This window comes from Branchiostoma floridae, chromosome 15 (genome assembly GCF_000003815.2).
Source record: "Branchiostoma floridae strain S238N-H82 chromosome 15, Bfl_VNyyK, whole genome shotgun sequence".
NCBI classification, from domain to species: Eukaryota; Metazoa; Chordata; class Leptocardii; order Amphioxiformes; family Branchiostomatidae; genus Branchiostoma; species Branchiostoma floridae.
The window spans coordinates 3,629,318-3,650,931 of NC_049993.1; the positions used below are offsets into that span (position 1 = coordinate 3,629,318).

The 21,614-nt window shown below is 40.6% G+C and overlaps 1 protein-coding gene across 1 annotated transcript; it reads left to right on the plus strand.

Annotated features, from left to right (window-relative positions):
* Positions 1 to 16,465: 16,465 nt before the first annotated feature.
* On the plus strand, positions 16,466 to 21,614 carry LOC118432195 (creatine kinase M-type-like). Its single transcript, XM_035843725.1, has 6 exons — positions 16,466 to 16,573; positions 17,307 to 17,449; positions 17,607 to 17,718; positions 18,736 to 18,874; positions 19,514 to 19,762; positions 21,505 to 21,614. The coding sequence occupies exons 1-6, from the start codon at positions 16,466 to 16,468 to the stop codon at positions 21,612 to 21,614; spliced, it is 861 nt and encodes a 286-aa protein (XP_035699618.1).

Here is a 21,614-nt window from a genome sequence, read left to right on the forward strand (position 1 = left end):
ATGTCTTCTCTTGAAATTTGGTTCGGACAACTTGTTTATCATCCCTTAAAATTAGCAGCTACATGATATTTCAAAGATCACTTATTCTATATTTTGATGTCTTTTGCGACTGTTTGCTGACAAAAAAATATTCTTTTTTTTTAAATTCAAGCAGGCGGACCAAAGATGGCGTACCGAAACTGACATCATGAATATGAATGATTTTATAAAACGTAATTTAGCTTGCTTTCGACAACATAAGTCAAAGCAGACTTTTTTTATTCTGTTATCTACACTGAGTCTTGCTGTTAAATATGTGTCGCAGATTGCAGTTTTCTGTGAATACCCCCTTTTCACGGTTCTAGCCAATACGTCATAATGACGTCATATAACGCGATAATGTCTTTAAAGTTCTTACAACTCCCATTTTTCAGAAATCCTATTTCATGATAGGCATTCAACAAATAGATTTATACTTTTTTTTCATTCCGTATATGCATTGTAGTCACTAAAAGTACACCCGACACGCACTTACACTACTGAACGACCTGCTACCTGAGTCCTACGTACACGGCCGAGAAACATGTCTATCAACATCCCAACATAATGCCGCACTAAAACCTGTCAAGTCAACCTCCTCCTGTCACACACACACACAAAAAACATTTCTTTCTGCTACCGTTGAGCTATGGAACTGCCTCCCACAGGACATTACTAGATACTCACAGAACTTCAGACGAAAAGTAAATGCCCACCTTACGGCTACACGCCAGCATGCTGTATTATAAAATGTTACTGGGTTCAGCATAGCTGACGGGACGGGACGGGAGACCTGGCGCATATGAAAGGGTATGTCACCCCGTAAGGGGCGGTATAACCCCGTCGTGTGTAAACATGTGCGAACATGTGCGATCACGTCGACCGATGATGTATGTTCGTCTGTATCTCTGTGGATCTGCCGCTACCAGCCCAAAGCTGCCTAGGTAGATCCGTGTAATGAGTTGTATCATTGGCAAATAAATAAATAAATAAATAAATAGCTGCTAATGATGAGGTTGAGGACACAGCATAGATAAAACAAGAAAATACTTTGTAAAAAGGCAGAGCATGATGGTGAGCATGAAATGGTGTAATGCTAGGTCATTTATATATTATTTTTGTTTTTTATTTCAACCGTTATTAACATTCACATGATATTGTACAGGCGGTACAACAAATACATGATAATACATAAAAAGGCAATTATGATCAAGATGTGTTCATGAGATTACAAAGATTGTTATCTATTTCTATAGTGTTATCTAACCTGTTTCTAAAATACGAAACTAATTACAGTACATCATTTCTCATGCTACTCAAAAGTAGACTACCCAAATCATTTGAAAGAATTTTGTCTTGGCTTTCAACTTCCACATTAGTCACAATGAATTTCTGTGTATGCACAATGTTAACCGTGATCTGGGGTAAACTTTGTGAACAACTACAGGCGACCATACGTAATACAAAATGTCATACCATGCAAGTACTCCATCTCCCACTATATATAGCTAAATATTTCTTAAGATTTACTAGTCACGTGCCGAGCATAATCTTCTAAGCAGTATGAACCTTTAATATATTGTACAGTCGATTCCACATTATCATGAGGGTGTTTCTTGCCTTTTGTACTAACATTTTGGAACACTTTGTTTGTTTGTTTTATTACAATATTATAATTGTATTGTAACACTCTAACTGTGATAATTAACTGTTTAGAACTTTTTTGTAGCATTTTGTGCAAACAATTGCCCTCGTTTTCATTTCAGAACTAATGGTATTTTCTCATCACCGATTTTACTTCCATTTCGTTGGATTTTATCGCCATCTTGACCTTGTAAAGACAGCACGGCCCAGGAGTATTCCTCCCCGCTCCCGAAGACTAGAAATATCAACCCGGTTGCGGCGAACACACAGGCCTTGATCAGGACAACACGGGACCACTCCTGAAGTGTCTGCAAAATTCAATAGTCACTTTAAATTACAATATGCATTGATTTCCATTACCCCCGCTCTGGGGATGTCGAGTTCACATTAGTATGTGTTTGTGTGTATGTTTGTGTGTGTTTGTGTGTGTGTGCTTGTGTGCGTGTGCTTGTGTGTGCTTGTGTGTGTGTGTGCGTATGTGTTTGTTTGTGTGTGTGCTTGTGTGTGTGCGTATGTGTTTGTGTGTGTGTGTGTGTGTGTGTGTGTGCGCGTGTCTGTGTGCGTGCATGTGTGTGTGTGTGTGTGTGTGTGTGTGTCTGTGTTTGTGTGTGTGTGATGGTGCGCGCGTGTGTGTGTCCGTGTGGGTGGGTGTCTGTATGTGTGTGTGCGTGTGGGGGAGGGGGAATTTCCCGGGACAAAAGTATCGATCGTACGAGAGAGCCAGATGGCAGACTTATCATAATATGCAAATAGATTTTGCAGCTCCCGGCATTCAGCCTTCAAATGTTTACATTTGTTCTGTAACATCCAATTGAAATTGTGATTAGATCTAGAATTAAACATGTTGTTTTTTATTGCCCATGAAGATGCTTTGAACCCATTATACAAAATTTGTTTTAGACCATACATTACAAACTTTACTTTGTAGACTAGTGGCAGAACAATGTTAAGCATATGATATAGGAGAACTCTTTTTACACAATCAGCAGATACTTACATTGCTCACGTTTCGATGTCTCTCAGACACCTTCGTCATCTCTGGAGCTTCTAACTGCAACTCTGCTTTTCACTCTCATGATAAACCGGGACGAAGGGGGATACAAGTTTAGCCACGTTTGGGATTGTTTTCTCACCGCAAAAGCGCCACCTACATCAGCTACATATAGCGGTGAGAAGCAGAACTCCAGTCAGAAGCTCTGACGAAGGTGTCTAAAAGACATCGAAACGTAAGCAATGTACCTGCTGGTTGTGTAAAATGAATTCTCCTATATCCTATAAGGTAACAGCTTGATAAAATTATTTTTCGGAATGTTAAGCATTCTCAGTCCAAACACATCACAACACCTCTTTCCATATATTTTATACATACCTTATGCAAAGTAAGTGCTGTTACCAGCAATGGAAATGTCAGGCCCACGATACGACATGTAACTCGGCAGATCCCTGATATCACGCTGGCGTATCGGGGAGCGATATCAAAGGCGTTTGCATCAGCAACTGTGGACGGCAAACAAAACAGATGTACTCCGATCAAAATTGACGAATTAAGGATTGTGTTCTCTTGATTAACCTTTAATCTTAAAGAAGTGTTGATGTCCTTATTTCAATGATTTCAGTCTTCAAGTCGAAAAAATAGCTATGATGACTTGGTCATGGGGTTGGGGTAACGTATAGGCGATCAACACCCGACAGTGCAATGTAGTCGGCAAGCACCTGTGGAGTAGAGAACGCTAAAATGTGTTGTTTTTGACTGTATGGGTTTATAGGTAAATACTAGTAGGTGTTGCTGAGACATCAAATATTACTTTGTGGTGCCCCTAGAGGTTGTTAATATATTGCAGTAGAACGTCAGGTTTTATGTTCTACGTTAAGTTATGGTAAGTCCAATATGGTTACGTCTGATTCTCACTGGCCGATCCGGCAGCTGTTTATCCAGATCATATCGCCAAGCATGCCATTGTCTGACCTTACGTCCATTTTTAAATATTAAGATCCTGGTGAAGTCCCAACACAGAAATCACAAGGAGTCCGGCATGTAAATGAAAAAAAAAACACAAAAAAAACTACCCAGTAGGGCATCAGCTTAGAATATTATCACTAGGTAATAATGATTATCACCAGGTGCATTTTGCCCGCCAGTAGGTACCCTAATTATGAGTAATGAGGGGGCACCTCCTCGAGCACGGGACCCCCGTCGGTTTTACGTCCCTCCCGGAAGACGATTTCGTGGAAAGATTCGTGAGGCTACAGCAATCCAGTCGTCCTTGGTTGGGGGTCTCCCGTCCAAGAACTATCCGAACCGCGCGTTGCATATCAATAACTCCCGAGATCGAGGGATCGGGTGTACCAACGCGCCATGCGGTCGTAGCGTCAAGCATAAACATCCTACAAAAACCTACCAGCTGCCCTGGCTGCAGAACACCCAAAGCCCACAGCGACAAAACAGGCTGCCACGATAGGGTTGGAGGTAAAGGCCGCCGTGAATAGGCACCCAGAAACGCACAGACAAGCTGTATGGAGTAGAGGAAGGTCCTATTGCTTGTTGGTTGTAGTTGATTCTATCGGCAACATCTGAGCGTTTCCACACTAAAATATTCAGACTACAGAACTATTAATTAGCGATTGGATATTGTTAATAAGGTGTTGAAATGTTGGAAACCATTACGGCATACGACAATGACTGCTTTCTCGCATTTTTTAAATGCTATTCATTGATAAAAGGCCCCATAAAAACATAAATTCCAACAAGAACTTATCAATACAAAATGTTAAACGTACCAGTGACAGCCATAGCCTTTCTTGCAATAGTCGTAGAGACATACTTGCAGAGTAAGTTCCCAATGAGAGCGACAAGCGGCTCTATAGCTCCAAATATCAGTATGGGAACTCCAGCTAGGACGCCCGTCTATGAGCATAAAAAGTTGGGATACCTAGTATATTACTGTCTCCGAAAAAAGAAGTCGTACCCAATAAGTTAGAATGTAGCATTAACTTTTCGACTGAGTAAACACATCTATCACCAACTATTAGGTCACAGGCAAAAATTTGCATCTTATTAAGCTGTATTTGACAATAGCATAGGAATATGAGTATAAAGTATTTTTTTTTAATTATCCTTTTCTTTCCGTTATCCTGTCAAATCTTAAAATTGATTTGTCTTTGTCATTATTGGTCCAATTGACCTGGGCCAATCCCTCGTTTTCTTCATTTGTTTCATATACACCTGAACAAAAAGTTTTTGAGGCTATTTCAAGATAGACCAATGATATACCCCCCCCCCCCCCCAACCCGGGCTGTGGCATTGCAACGAAACGACCTGGAATAAGTCAGTACAATTAAATAAAAAACAGGGTAGTATATGTATCCGGGCAGTATATGTGTCTATGCCATGGATAACTAGAGCTTAAAATCAATCACATTAATATCAAGATTTTTTTTTTAACTAGATACGCCAGCTAGAAGAAACATGAACAATTCTTACCAGTTCTATCTTAGTTCCAAAGCTTTGGTTCAAGTACAGTGGTAGAAGGTTTGGGTCCCAAACGTAAGCCGCTACTTGTAACAGAATGGAGGCCCAAACTGCAGCAGATGTCAAGATATGACGAAACGGAATGCTTTTCTGCAGAGAAAGATACATTTGGTAAATTATAACTTGTCAATAGCTGGCTGATATTAAATGAACATTTCTTTGTGACGTCGTGTAGGAACATCAACATGGAGGCTATTTGCATTTCATTTCATAATTTAGATAGAAAGCTATCATGGAAATCATATCCATCTTGAGGTCAGCATACTATGCATCCCCATTTTCTATAATTTCCGTATGCAGCCGGGAGAGCAACATAATTAACACGCCAGAATTAAACCTACACCGTTCTACTGATACCTGAATATCATTTGTTTACTTGGACACTGAAATGCCATTATAGCGCGCAAAGATTGTATGCTGCGACGCATGTAATTTCAATATATTTCATAGATGTTACAATACCGTTTTAGTTGCCTCGCCCTTGTCCTGTTTCGATGTATCTATCACGTCTTGCTTATTGGCTACAGCTGCCAGTTTAAATCCAACCATAACGGCTGTCCATGTTATCCCGAGACAGCCTGTGTATGAATAACCAAGAAAGACAACGCCATGTATTTAGATATCAAGATGCAAACTAAGACTATAAGAGCCTAGTCACATTCATCATATAGTCATGTGTATGTCGTACAGAATTTAACTCTTGTGTATAAGCGATAAAAACAGTATTTGTTCCTTGTCAACGAGGGACCCCACCGACAGCGACAAATGTCTTCTGACATCTAATTTGAATTCATACTTTGCAAAGTAGGTCAGATATTCTTACGACTCTTTACGACGAAAATTTTAAAATTGAATATAAAATAAGGAAAAAATGAAATCTACTTGGTATTACCGGATATTACTATAAAAATGATACAACTTACAATCTACGGATGAAGTCATTTCATTGAACAATTCCATAGCGGTCATGTAAAGCGAGTGGACAATCTTTTCTAGAGTTATCATCCTTACCAAATATGTAAAATGTTGCCTTCCAGACCAGCCTTTTAGAGATGAAGCCTGTTGAGATGAGTCCAACGCATTGGCCGATATATACACCTGAATAGAGCAACAAAATAAAACGCTTCACATCCGTTAACTAGTTTCTGCATCTGCAGTCTTTGGGACATCATGAAGCTTCTTTTAGGAAAATATAATCGTAGCTAGATAAAAATTGCACCTATATAGAACATGACAACTTAGTCCGTTCAGACATGCGTTGGGTTTACTAACTTGTCTTTACCGTGCCTTTTGTATTAGTTATGCATATTAACAGGATAACAACCCACAATTACTGTCTCCCGTACACAAATATCGTAAACAAAGCAAAAGATTGCCATGGAAAAGTATCTATAGTTTAATCCTAATGGAAAGGCACAGGGGACCGATTGCTAACATGAGAAGAAAAACATTTTTCCCATGTCAATTTCGTAGCCTAGGTACCATCTGATTACTTCCGGGGCCCGCTGCCCTAAAAACAATGAAAGTACCCAAGCTATCTTTTCCGGCTAGTCCAGAAAATTGATGCCCTTATTCTCTATAATGAGGGTAGCAGCTCATATCTAAAAACAAGACACCAAATAGCGTCTTAAAGGGCAAGGCACCAAATAGCAATGATATTGACACTCAGTAACTCAGACAAAGGTAGAGAGCATGAATGTGTAGGAAAGAGTGTACATGTACTTCTATACAGAATTCAAAGGAACTGGCGAAAAGGCGACCCGTCTGCCTGGCCTCCACTTGGGTTTTTAAAGTGAAGGAGGGATGTGCACGTCCTTCTCCACCCTCTCGTCCACTGGCGCACTAGTCCTACAGGGGCAACTGTATGCAACGTGTAAGACGGCCCCAGCAGATGCAGGTTTGTTATTTGGAGTAGGGTTACCGTACTATTATCATCTTAGTATAACCTGTGCAACTGCTTACTCAGGAAAACTATCTGACCTGCGAAGATGAATGGTGCAACTCTAGCGTTTTGCTTCGGCAGCATGTATTCGTTAAGAGCTCCATACACGGCAGGTTCACATAGGCCCTGTAGCAAGAAGGGACATAAAACAGAATTACTCCAACAGTAACAATATTTCTTATACATACGAAACTATTGCTAATAACAATTTTAGGGGATTAAGCTGCTTGAAGTAAATTCTGTAGAGATAGTCAAACTGTATCAACTAATGCTCAAGAACATGTCGTTAATACCAGTATGCGGCGTCAGAAATGTATAATTTTGTTTGGCTTTTGTGAAGAGCGGTACGAGGGGCGTGCAAGAAGTAATGGCCCTGACCCACTTCCAGTCGTTTGATCTAGATGAAATTTTGTATGTGTAATGAATCATATCTCTATGGGTTATGTTGCAAAAGACAGCTCTGAACTAATTGTGGTTTCTGATTTACTGGTGTTTGAACTTAGTCAGGTGCGAAATGGACCAGGTGTGAAATGGAACCAGTTGAGTGTCGCGCAGTGATCCGGTTTTTGTATTTGAAAGGACGCACACCAAAGAAGACTTTTGATGAAATATATGAAACTTATGGTGATGATGCCCCATCATATGACCTTGTAAAACGCTGGCATCCTGAATTCAAACGTGGCCGGAAGTCTGTGGAAACAGCTCCCAGACCTGGTCGTCCCTCTTGTGCCATTGATGAGGCATCTGTTGGAGGACCAACCTGGGGTGTCCTACAAAAACGGTGTCCAGAGCTGCATCAAACGATGGGAGAAATGCATAACTCTGGGTGATTCCTATGAAGAGAATGACTAATATCTGTGCCAAGTTTCATTAATCTCCTGCTATGGGAAATGGGTCAAGGCCATTACTTCTTGCACGCCCCTCGTATATGCATTTGCCAACATAGCTTGATATAGAAATAGATAGTGATGATATAATGTTGGAGACAACCATAGTCCCCGACCCTCCTGATAAAGATGGGACTCGGTGAGGTGAATGTTGTATACGTTATTATGGGTCATCCTTACCTCTGCTAGTCCGGCCAAAACACGTTGAGTAACCGCAGTCTCAAAGCGTTGGAACATGACAGGGGCGACGCTGTGGATAATGGAACTGATTCCCACTGAGGCCAAGACCACCCTAAAAATTAGCATTATCAGAACATTCATTTCATAAAAAAGACTAAAAACTGCATCGGTCTACCATTGACATTTTCATCATAAAATAGATTGCAGTAAACATAGCTTCAGAAGAGTAAACATACGGTGCATACAGCCGATTTTCAGAATGCAATACACGGATGAATTTAGCAAAAATAGACCCTACCACATGGCAGAATATCGGTAGGCCAGGTAACCACCGATGAAGCTTGAAGGCAGCAAACCAGCATAGACTGAACTCAGGATCACCCCGACCTGGAACTGACTGTACTGTATTAGAGGCTGCGAAGAAAAAAACAGGCGCAAATAGTCAGGGAGGAAATTATAGATCATCGTTTTCTAAGTTGTGTTTTTCTAGTTCAGTTTCTGTTTCATTTTTATTTAGATATTCATCTAAGTAGGACTTGCGCATTTCCTAATGACACTTTCGAAGTTTAGAGGAAGAAGCCCAGCATTACAATGACAAAACATTACAGAATAAGACTCGAGACTACCTGCCCCAAACGTACACGGATGCATGAACGTGTGTTTGGAGAGGTAAGAAATTCTTATTTGTCCATCTCAGCTGCTTTTAAGTGTCAGATTAATTAATATAAGTATGTTTGGTCACTGAAGAAATTAGCAGGTTAAGTTGGCAAGCATGCGCACGGTTTGACATGCTCGGCCCTGGCTTTTTAGTGGTGCGGTCATACGCGTACGCTTGCAGCTAAAAAGTACCTTTTGTACTGGTTGGGTGTGGTTCAGTGCGGATTGCAATGGTCATAAACAGGGATTTTATATATATGACTATGATGTAGGCTAAATAAATGTGATCAACAGACTTGAGTAAATGGCCGTGTTACATTCTCCGCTGTTTCGTTACGAACGCTCACATCTAAAACATATGTCATAACGTAGGAGTCTTGGAAAGAAAGTAATCAAAATAGAACTTATATAAGTTTGGAAACTCATTTTTTGAATCAGCTATTAGAGCTGAAGCGACAATTCCATGACGATACACAAGGGGGCGTTATCTAGTATCCTGAAAGCAAGTTTGGCTAGTACCTACGCCTGTTCCAATAATGAACGATTGACCTGTCATCTCATGAAATGACCTACTCTAGAGCCATTTGCTTACAAAACCTACAACATACAGCCCTCTGTTTACATGACCTATATTGTAGAATCGAAAGAAAATCCCAACGCTTTCCAGAAGATGAAAATAGCCATAAAATTGTTTCGTAAAGTTTTTATTTTTATTTGCAAGTTCATGCCCAAGGGATAATTGCAAGTACATGGTGTAAACATAGGGGATATACAAGTGACAAGAAACAGTTATAAACAATATTCTACTCTAATACTAGTGTTGGCTATTTCTAAACAGGTTGGGGTTGATTTCTTTTTTTGCAAGCAGAGCGAGACGAACAGCCCCACCTTTTCTATAATTTGTGGAATCGGTGATTTGAAGAGAAAAGATAGATGTTGGTCTGTCAATGTAGGGAAATTGGGATATGTCTTCGTGGCTTCTCTAAACTGAATGATTCGTCCGGTTTGGTTGAATGAACACTTGGAAATAAACTGTCTTTCGTCTTCCGAGCAAGAATGATGACGTTTATTTGAAATGATTATTATCCATTTGATAATTCGCAAAGATACAAAGTAGCTGTTAAAAGACTTCTTCAGTCTTGGTTACGACTTACGAGACAATATACAAAAACGGGTTATTATGAATACACTATCAAACCTGACCTTAGGCAGTTTGGAGCTTGTGATGTTATCTGTAGGCATCTGCAGCTCCACCAGGACCACCGATACGCTGGTCCTCCCAGCGTACAGGATCAGGATCCCTGAGAAGAGGAGAACACACAACAGCTTGTTGGGCGCAGTTATGGCCTCCGTCGAGTCACTGGAATTCGACATACTTCACCCCTACGTCGTCGGGAAAAAAAGATGGCATCAGTACAATACACACACACACACACACACACACACACACACACACACACACACACACACAGACACACACACAATCACAAAATACAATGGAAATAAATTCATTCATTTAGATGTTTTTGGTTAAAAAATACCAGTTATTTTACAAATTCTAAGGAATAATAAGCTAGTTTAGTTTTTCGCGATCTGGCCAACCGCAATCTTGGATTTGGGGCTGATTACGTCATCAAATTAGCATGATTGGTGCAATTTTTTTACTTTTTTTAAAGTTTTATTTGTTGAATATTTTACTTTCTATCACTATACGGTCGTACTTTTGTAACTTAAATGTTTCGCTTCTTGTCACTCCCCCAAAATGTTGTCACCCCCAAAAGTTATGACTTTTGTACGTGTCACCCTATGTTTCAGTGCTATTTCCTTGCATTCACAAAAATAAAAAGCCGTCTCAGATGGCCCGCTGTACAACGGCTGCAGTAAATTGTCAAATATATGCGTTATGCACTCAAGTCGTGTCTTTTGCTGATTATTTAGTCCGTCCTAATATTCTATATAACCAGCATTTAAATGGACCAGCTCATGAAAATACATGCTGCAAACTAGATGAAGCCCCACAAAGATGGCCTTTGTAATGTGTTGCCGTTACCTAACAGCCAGTAATCGACGGACAATAGGTGTGAAATATTCTTCCCTGCCCCTCGCGTCCACCAGGTTAGCGTTAATTAGTAACTGTATCTGAAAGAACTGACTTCATGGGTGTTGCCCTCGCTAGAAATCTAGTTCATGGGATTTAGAGCTGCCCCCCCCCCCCCTCCGGTCTGAATAGGGTTAATACCTGCACGGCGGTCGGTTGCTAGGGTATTCTTTCCCGTTGCTATGCGCGATCAACAGAATATAGGGTTACCGGAGGCCTACTTTTGGCTACCCGTAAAATATTTGAAAATAAACAAAATGTTTTGACAAGGAAAGTGTTTTTAAAATAAGATTAGATAAGTAATTTTACATACTTTGAATCTTGTCGATTGAATTTAGATATTTGTTTTGAGTCGATATTGCTAAAAAAGATGATCATTTTCTGTTTTCAGGAAGGCCTTTCATTTGACGAAAGTCTTAATAAGATGGGCCGCATGTGTCATCGAAAATTCTTTTTTTTTATAGTTGTCGTCATCAGTCAAAAAAACGCCAAAAAATTGCATTTTACGCACTTAATTACCAATTATTCAAAATCGAAGGCATTTTTAAAAATCCCAAAAACAAAAATCTCGGAAAAACAATTGCGGTCATTTTGAGCCGTCAATGAGTTAATTTGGACTCTTCTTTGTTGCGATCTTAAACGATGTTTGCACGCATGTCATGCCACACGGAGTGCCGGAGGGTGTAATTGATGCCGGTGTGACAGCGATCTCGCCCCCCCGTGATCTCGCCCCCCCCCCGGGGGCGAAATCACTAGCGATCTCGCCCTCCCCGGCTAGTGATCTCGCCCCCCTACCTCGCCCCCCTTTAGCGATTTCGCCCCCCCCCAAAAAAACGGGTTTACATGACATTTTAAAAGTTGATTGGTATAAATCACAAAATGTAGTTTCAGAATGATATAAGTACACGAGTTTGATACATAACTCCATTCATAGTATCAATATTAACGTAATTACATGGTAATAAGATAGTTGAACTTGTTTCAGACAAGGAGGGTTTGGTCCCTTGTATTCCCATTATTGCATATACCTGAGTCTTGACATAAGATGTATTTAATTGTATTCACCTGTCATCAAGCAACCTATATATCTCCAATATGAAGTCTCTACCATGAAGTGACCACAAAAGAACTATGTAATGTCTTTATTAATTATGCAAATATTAGGTATTAATTAGAATAACGCACATTTTGGTATATGCACCTGGCCAAGGGATATCTTCACCTCCAACATGACTGTTTTTTCTAGTATTTAGGAACTGATGCATTTATCCGTGTTTCTTAAGACAGGTACTTTACCAGTGTTTGTGTAGCATTTAGCAACAGCTATATCAACTTGCGCGTAGATAGTGTTTATAATGAGAAACTATTATTTACGTACGTGTGTTTTTGTTAGTGCTTTGGAAATGTTTCCAGCACAAGAAAGAAAACACTCTTACAAATTGAAAACTTATAGCTGACGTATTCCGTACCATAGACGGTGTTGATTTATACGTTCGCAGTAGCACCGTTTTTATGCCACCTCAGCTGCAAAAATTGTCTTTTTCATTTCAATGTCATGTTTGCACCGAGCAATATAGTATCGACTTTCGAGGTAACGTTATGACATCTTTTGGTACGGTAATAAGGTGCCATATAGGTACCAGGTAACACACCATATACGTTGCTCCCCAGGTGCAGTATAGTACCAGGTAGCGCACCTGTAATGTGTAGTAGCCAGCTGCTCTGGGGGGGGGGGGGGGGGCCAAAACCCCAAAGGGGGGGGGCGAAAACCCTAGGGATCTCCCCCCCCGGGGGGCCCAAAACCCCGGGGGGGGGCGAAAACCCTTTCACACCTGTGTAAACAACACTTATAATATTCAAGGTCACCAACACAAACGTCAGTAGCTTCGCTAGATATTACAAGTCCCAAACAAAGTGATAGCATGGATGTGCTGTCCAGAAAATTGTTTATATTTATGAAAAACTATCTTTTTTGGCTAATTCATTGTAGTTGGGGAAAAAAGGCCAGACAGCAGAGTTTACAGGCAACGACCGCAGATGACCCCAAACAGAACACGGGTTCGGTTCGAATTACTTCAGATGGAACATCGTGGAACAAGGTTCCAATTCTTCTAGACATGGGAGGTTTGTGCCCGTATTTGAACACCGTGCTGTTCTAACAATGCATTTTCAATTTGATAAGCCGTTCATGGGTTACAGGAGCAAGAAAGAACTGGGCTCACCCACCGCCGATTGATAGAATTAACCCGGCCTGAATAGGGTTTAAAAAGCCCTACGGCTCACCTCAGCTGAGGTGACGACCTTACATCTACATGTCAGGCCAGTGTGATCTGTGGATCTGTGGTAAAAGGTCAAATAGATAAAGACTTCTGGAGAAGACTAGTGTCACCATGCATGATAAAATGTCCTTGAGCAGACTACACTGTTTTATACCTGAGGGCACGAAGCATTGACTAGTGCCCGGTGTTGTCATAATTTTTCAGTCGCCGTTCATACTAAATGGCTGACGAAAAATTAATATATAAAACCACGGGTGAACTTACATTCAAATGTGTTAAATAAGTTGTGAAATGACATTATATGTATGGATTTTTCACCACATATGTCTATGCCATGTTACGTGATCGCCAAGTGTCAATTAAGAGTCTAAAGGGCAAATCTAAGTGTGCCTTTTAGGGGGGGGGGGGGGGCAGACAAGCCTTATTGAATTTGCCGGTCCTGCTATTTTAGACAGTTCACAGAGAAGTAATCATATCATGGTAAGTTTTTTTTAAAGTTAAAGGATTTGATTCTTTATATGATAACACCTTTTTAATTCAGTGCATTGCAGACATATACTGCAGTTATCCTCTTTGGAATGTTTTGACAAAAACGCCTCTGCAGTTCCGAAATTAAAAGTCAGGGGGCTGAAGCCTGCCCCACTTTATCATGGCACTGCAAGCTATCTACTAGCGAAACGTCAAGGCCATATCACATTCAGGACAGGAGATGCATAGAAAAACGGCTTTGATAGAATTTTCTAATTAATTGTGCAAATATACTGCTTTTTGCCTAATAAGTTTGTCATTTTGTACAACACCAACTAAGGTATCTACACAACAAAAATCATGAAATTCCGTTGTTCCCTTTTTGAGTTACCTGACAAACGCAGGTTAAAATATAACCTCCATGACATTTCAGGCTCATTAAGGTAATGATAGTCTTTCCGACCAACTTCAGGCAGTGAGGGTGGCCGTGTCAAGGTCACAACATAAATGGCACAGCAATACCCAAACTCGGGACCTCTAGGCTACGATTCCAACACTCAACCAGTAAAATGTGGACAGTTTAGATTTTACCAAGGTAGAAAATAGTCTACATTGTGTTGAACTAGTTGTGAAATGATCTTACGATACATTAGATGGTCCGCATATAGAATGATCGCCAACTGCCGATTTAAAGTCTAGAGGACCAATCCAAGTGTTTGGGAAGGGGGTGTCAGACTAGCTGTATAAATTTTGCCGGGACTGCTATTGATGACAGATTACAAAACGAGTTAGCTTATGGGGGTATGTTTTCATGGTTTAAGGTTTTAAATAAGGAGATAAAGACATTTTCTCCTTTTTTCCCCACGCTTTAATTATTGAGTGCATTACAGACATATACTTGAATGGTTTCGTCCTCAAATCACACCCTGAAATGGTCACAAATTACCACGTTCATCTGCAGGCGGGTAAGTAAACAAACTGTGTTGTTTTTAAAATTCCTATTAAGTCTGTTTTTTTTTTACATTTGCTTGATATGAAGTAAAATGTGGACATAGTGCATTACATTAAACGAAAATAAAACACATATCAAAACAAGAGGCTGTTAGAATACCAGATGAAAATAGGTTGACTTTAATACCTGAAAATATTTACAGTATGTTCCACCACATCCTTGATGAGGTTGAACAAAACGAATTCGCACAGTTGGTTCAAGCAATAGACGTCTAGAATTTGAAAAAAAAAAATCGTATTCCTTTTAACGAGTAAAGACTGATAAAAGTAGCTTTAAACTCACCTTCTATGTGTACCCGGTGGCAAACACGATATCATTGGAATGATAGGTGTCTATTGTTACGTTTAAAGGCACATCTGGCCGATAGTGTCAACTCCCAACTACTTCATTAGACTAAGACTTGACCCTATTCTCCCTGCATTGACCCATTTTAATATTATAATTAGTTAGCCCCACATCTCACCATACCGGTTCTGTAGCTATTTATCTGCCGTATGGGCAACCAAACTAAGCCTATGTTATGATTATCTCCAAAGAATGCTCATGGAGGTTACGCTTTCGCTAACTTTTTCGGTGTGTCAACAAGATAATTCAAGAACGGCTGGCTGAATTGATTTTATACCTCGTATGCTAGCAGTGTGTGACAAAAGCTGGAAGCAATCTGATTTTGTGTCCCCTAGTGGCTTCCTTTCGAGCTGTAGAGGACAACCATGTTTTGATATATTGCTTTCCGTAAAAAAAATACGGTCATGATTTTTTAGTATTAGATAGCTCTTGTGCCCAGGAAGAGGTGACATAAGTTTGGGCCTCATATAGCTGCTAGGTTTGGAATTGCAGTGGGTTTTTTTGTAGAAAAAACATTCTGGAAAGAATAACTTAACAGGGAACCTCGGACGTTCTTGATGTTTGGTATATAGGTAGGTTACACAAAAATGTACATAACATGCCAGAGGAGTTAGCTGTCCGATGAGTATGGTTTCATGGTGACTTTGCTGACATGTTACCTGTCTATATATGCCCAATTTCTATTATTTTTCGAGCGACCATACGGAAGTAATACGGGCTTGAATATATATGCACGTGTGAACCCATCTCAAGGCATGTCAGAAGCGCATGTATTGCATCTTACCAAAAGAGACAGTGGACTATGCAAGTGTTCTTTGTGTGTGTGTGTGTGTGTGTGTGTGTGTGTGTGTGTGTGTGTGTGTGTGCGTTTGTGTGTGTTTATGTGTGTGTGCGTGTGTTTGTTCGTGTCTGTGTGTGTGTTTATGTGTGTGTGTGTGTGTGTGTATGTGTGTGTGTGTGTATGTGTGTGTGTGTGTGTTTGTGTGTGTGTGTGTTTGCTTGTGTGTGTCCTGGAGGTTTTTATTTGCAGAATGGCCGCTTTGAGATTGTTATATCTAAACTCTAAAGAGATGCGTTTCTTGGACAATTGACCCTATTCAGATCGGGCTTTTTATGGGCAATCTGGGGCGGGATAAGGGGGCTTTTGTGACCCGCGTCTGTAACTCATATTGCTCCTAAACAGCTTATCATGGTAAACACCGTTTTTTTAGAATGATGTTAACATAGAATATAAGGATTGTAAGTCTTGAATATACTCCTACAGTTAGTCATGTATCAAAAGGTTGTTCGTGATATCAAGGCTGTGTAATATTCATGCAATTGAAGAACGGCATGATAAATCAAAAGCCTGAATAGAATAATATGTAATACAGCAAGGGATTCCATGTAAAAACACAGACAGAACCATGGCGGGTACCCAGATAGGAGCAGCTCTGCAATACCCAAGTTGGACCAGCCACCATCGCTGTCGGGGACGCATCTCCCTCAGCCGGGATCTATGGGAAAAGTTAAAGGTACGAAATCAGCAAGAGAAAAACGAATTTTAAATTGGGTTCTACTGCACCTTCGATCTCAACTATAGAATGTTCTAGTTTGCTAAGACAGACTGACAGTAAGCATCTTTACTACAAAAGTTTCAATAAACTGATTTTGATGTAAGCCGTTCAGATGTTTATGTTAAACCATCAAGATAGTACGTCAGGTTAAACACCCGAGTGGGTCGGTACCCCAGGTATAAATTATAGAGCGTCATTTCAACATTTTTCATCTGAAAAATTTCTTCATTGGTTTTTCTTTGTAGATATTGTTTTTTGGTGTTGTTTAAATTTAAAAAAAATGCTGGTTCCGTCACAGCTTTGTTTAAAACGCTGTGCGTGGCCATGCTGTTTGCCAAATACGTGTAATTGGCGATGGCGAATCCAAACCCACCATACTTTTGAGTTTCTGAAATCGTCATATTTGAGAAAACGTAATGTTAGTATGGCCTTGTCAAGTAAAATGATACGCTACGTCTGATGCAAGAGGGTAACAAGCTGATATTGGTATAAAACACATTATTACACGCTATATTCATTGCAATAGTGTCACTTTTATTTGTATAATCAAGGCTGCGACAAGATACATTTTTCAATTTCTCGTCATGTTCACCATCTCCGGAAAATATAGATATGAATATTTTTCATTGTAATTGGAGCCACCCCCCCCGGTCTGGATAGGGTTAACATTAATATTTGTTTTATTTCTCAGGACAAAAAGACGTCATTGACCAAATTCACCATCAACGATGTGGTACGGAGTGGACTTCTAGTTCCCAGTAGTGACATTGGAGTCTATGCAGGAGACGAGGAGTGCTATTATCTGTTCCGTGACGTTTTCGACCCAATTACAAAGTAAACCGATTTAAAACTTTTTACATAGTTAGTGCAATATGTATGTAGACACGTAGTACAACTTTAACACGTTGTTGAGGTTCGACAGCATACTATGAAGTATCTAATTCGTGTCAGCACATCTTCTATGTCTCCTACATCTTTCCTATAAACCTAGAGAGTGCCACGGGATCAACGAGATACCTGTCCACATCTCCAACCTGGACCCTCGCAGTTTGACGTCTGTGATTAAGAACAAAGCGCCGATCCGGTCGACTAGATGTAGGGTGGTCAGGAACCTGGCTGGATACGGTATAATCAAAGTTTACAAATAAGTCCCTAAAGGTGGGCTCTCACTGCGCTTGGGGCACCGGTGCGGCACTGCGGGGGCGTTCACTGCAAAGTGACTATTTTGTTATTTTCTACATTTAGTATGATTTAGATATTGCGCAATACGTAAAAGTATGACTTAGAAGACAACAAAATCCGCAAAACGTAAGAAAATTCGTTCTTTATCTATGAACTCCGCAGTGCCGCACCGGTGCCGCAAGCGCGGTGAGAGTCCACCTCAAGTCGCTGCAGTCCTACTTTAAGCCCAAACACATTCCCACACTTTTAAGTAGACGTTTTCTGAAACGTCGGTTCGGAATGTTGTTCTGGACAGAATTCCCACTGGAGTTTCACAAGCTTTCACAATTTATCGTTCTGATGCCAATATGATGACTGGCTCTGTTTCTTTAATGCCAAACTATGTATATGTATTGTAACAAATGCCTGTTGTATCATGTTGTACATGAAATACATTGACAAGACAAAAATTCATTACCAGGATTCCCTGCCGGAATTTCCCGGGAAAACCGTCTAGAAGTAGAGGGAATATTAGAGACTGCACTTGAGGACCTTGAAGGAGACCTCAACGGACAATACCACCCATACGATACATTAACAGGCTCGGAAAAACAAAATATGATAATGAGTGGATATCTCTTCCGGGTACTTGACACATATATGTCAGTTCTATTAACCCATCTATCGACTTGAAATTAATACTCTAGAACAATTTCAAAGTGCTTCGAGCTTTTGCTTAAATTAGAATACTCGGGTGTTTGCTGGACTCTTGACTCTATCGCTTTTAGAGTCGTGGAAATGAAAACTTTCTTCATTGTTGTCAAGTTAACTAGCAGTGTCATTAAGAACCGAAAATATCTGTAACGTAATCTTTGACACTTTGTTGGGGGCAATTTGCTGCTCCTGTTTCTGGGCTTCGGTAAAAAATTTAATTCCCATGATTTAATTTGCTTTTGCAGGAGAGTGATGAGTATCAGGCTGGTGCAGGGATAGGCCGGGACTGGCCGGAGGGTCGTGGCATCTTTTACAACAATGCCAAAACGTTTTTGGCGTGGGTAAACGAGGAGGACCATCTTAGAATCATTTCTATGCAGAAAGGTATACTATCTTCTATTCTATAATTGCACAGTCATTATTTGTGATTGCTCGGAGCCTCTAAAATAGCAATAAACCTTGTAGCATATAACATTGTTTCTTGTCGAAAATTGACTTTATACCAGCCGTCATCTTGATAAGATATACATCCCGTGATGCATTGCATCCGAAATGCTGTCACCTGTAATAAGGCCTATGAAAATGCTGTGCTTCTGATTACGTAATGAAATGTAAGGTCGTTAGGTATTTTTCTTTCTATTTTGTATTTAGTAAGTAGTCTGGTATATACAATCCAAATCTTTAAAAGTAAAACACGTAAGAAAACTTTTCTGTTCAATATCATATTTCACTTATGAAGACAGTCATTACACGATTCCAAATAGATACATATGGCAAACAGAATTGTCTGAAACACACGCAGTAGATAGTTTTCTTATGCAAAATATGTTGGAAAAACATACAGTAAAATATCTATAAACGTTTCAGTAACACTCATATGCCAGATTTTAAATTCCAATGCACCTTGTCAGCGGTCGACAAAAACGTCTAGGTTTGGTCAGACGGAAACGGCATTTCAAGTAAACCTAACTGTTTTTTTTTTCATTCTAATGTAATACAATTATTCTATCAAATCTATTACAGGAGCAAATGTCGAGCAAGTGTTCGATCGTCTGTGCCGTGGCATCAACGCCATCAACAAGGCCCTACTGAAGCAAGCGCAGACTGAGTTTGCGTTTCACAAGCAGTATGGCTACCTGTCGAGCTGTCCTACAAACCTAGGCACGGGCATGCGCGCTAGCGTCCACATGCACATCCCCAACACGCTAACGGAGTCCCAATTCAAGAACAGGTGTTGTAAGCTTGGGTTGGACGTTAGAGGCCGACATGGAGGTAATAGGAGCTGTGAAAATGTTTTGGTGACCTGGGGTTTCTAATGACATGGGGAATGCTGTGCAGGGCAGGGGCTTCCAGGCTGCCAGGATGGTTCAGGTGGCATAGGCGGATAGGCCTAGGTCAGGATAAATATATTTCTTTGTCTCATTTGTTTGATTCATTTTGGTGTTGTTACTTAGCAGGGTGGTTGATTGGTAATTAACTTATTTGTGTTTTTGATTAGTTGCTTCTTTGTTTGCTTGGCCGCATATACATTGTGTTGGCGGCTGTTTGATTGTGACGGAATTTTAGAATGTGTATCCGAAGGATAACTATGCAGAGGCTCTGTATGGATTGTTGGTGATATGTGGTTTATGGGTACTCTCCAAGCAGAGGTCGAGTCGCGGAGATATACTAGTAGTCGAAAAAAAATACACGCGCGCTCCTCCTACCTCTGCCTCAAAACGGAACGGTACAAGGCTATTAAATCTAATCACTTTGACACATTCAGGGCGTTTTGTAACTAGGTGCTAAGTTTTCGACGGGAGTTAGGAGTTTCTGTCAGCGCGCCGTGGGTGTTTCCTGTCTGCCAGTCGGAGCAAACAACACCCCATAAAATCGGTTGTGGCTCAGTCATGATACGTCAAAACAAGCTATTATTTGTGTCCCTATGATCTAAAAAAGTTGTGCAACCGCTTGTAAGTACGTCCAGATGTCAAAAATAAGTTAAAAACGAAATTTGTTCAGTCAAAGTTGACCTTCTAAAACTCAGACTTCACGCGCTGACGGCCGTTTTGCTATAACCGCATGCAGCCGTAAATGTAATTCACTCGCGTTTTTCCCAGTTTACCACATGCTCAGATTAGCGTATTCATCTCTTGAATCGACAATTTACTAATTCATATATTAACATGTCATTTATATTTGTAATTGATGCAAAATATTTTCAGGGTGTAGGAAGTTACGTTATGACACTTTCAATGTACCGGGAAGGAATGACGTCGGCCATTGTTGTCAGTGAATAGACATCGCAGCGGGTGCTGGCCCGACCCGCTGAACATGTGCCGGGCGCGTGTTACTCCGGGGCAGTAAAAGTATTTGGCTAACGATTTTTTTATGCTTGGGGGGGGGGGGGGGGTACTAACACAGATTTTGAAAGGATATCCCCGCCCCTATGCGTTTTGAGGCAGAGGTAGGAGGAGCGCGCGTGTATTCTTTTCGACTACTAGTATATCTCCGCGACTCGACCTCTGCTTGGAGAGTAGTTTATGGGTAGGTCGTGAGAAGATCTCAAAATGCTTGGATTAGACCTTCCCTAGCGACGTGTTACAGTACTACAGATTGCCACTTTATGTTCTGGATTGGCTAATGTGGGTTTGGTTGGTTGTTTGTTTGTTTGTTTGGTTTGTTTGTTTGTTTGGTAGGTTGGTTGGTTGGTTGGTTGGTTGGTTGGTTGGTTGGTTGGTTGGTTGGTTGGTTGGTTGGTTGGTTGGTTGGTTGGTTGGTTGGTTGGTTGGTTGGTTGGTTGGTCGGTCGGTCGGTCGGTTGGTTGGTCGTTAAGTGGATTGGCTGATTGGTTGGTGGGTCGTTCAGTCGCTTGGTTGCTTGGTTAATTGCTTGGTTGCTTTGTTTGATAAATAGTGGGTGACTAAGTGAGTGGTTGGATGTTTGGATTGATTCCTTATACATTGGCTTTTTTTGGTTGATTGGCTGTAAATAAGTCAATTAAGAAGTTTCATCTTGTTTCTGTATGACCTCAGAAAAATGTGATAGTGACGGAGGTGTGTATGACGTATCCAACCTTCAGCGGCTGGGTAGTACCGAAGTGGAGCAGGTACAAACACTGGTTGATGGCATCAACTCCATTTGA

What these genes read in the sequence shown, in the direction of transcription:
- LOC118432195 (XM_035843725.1), top strand. Translation starts at nt 16,466, where the DNA reads ATGGCGGGTACCCAGATAGGAGCAGCTCTGCAATACCCAAGTTGGACC. An exon ending in ATCTATGGGAAAAGTTAAAG is followed by an intron (nt 16,574 to 17,306) that starts GTACGAAATCAG and finishes TTTATTTCTCAG; the next exon opens with GACAAAAAGACGTCATTGAC. An exon ending in AATCATTTCTATGCAGAAAG is followed by an intron (nt 18,875 to 19,513) that starts GTATACTATCTT and finishes AATCTATTACAG; the next exon opens with GAGCAAATGTCGAGCAAGTG.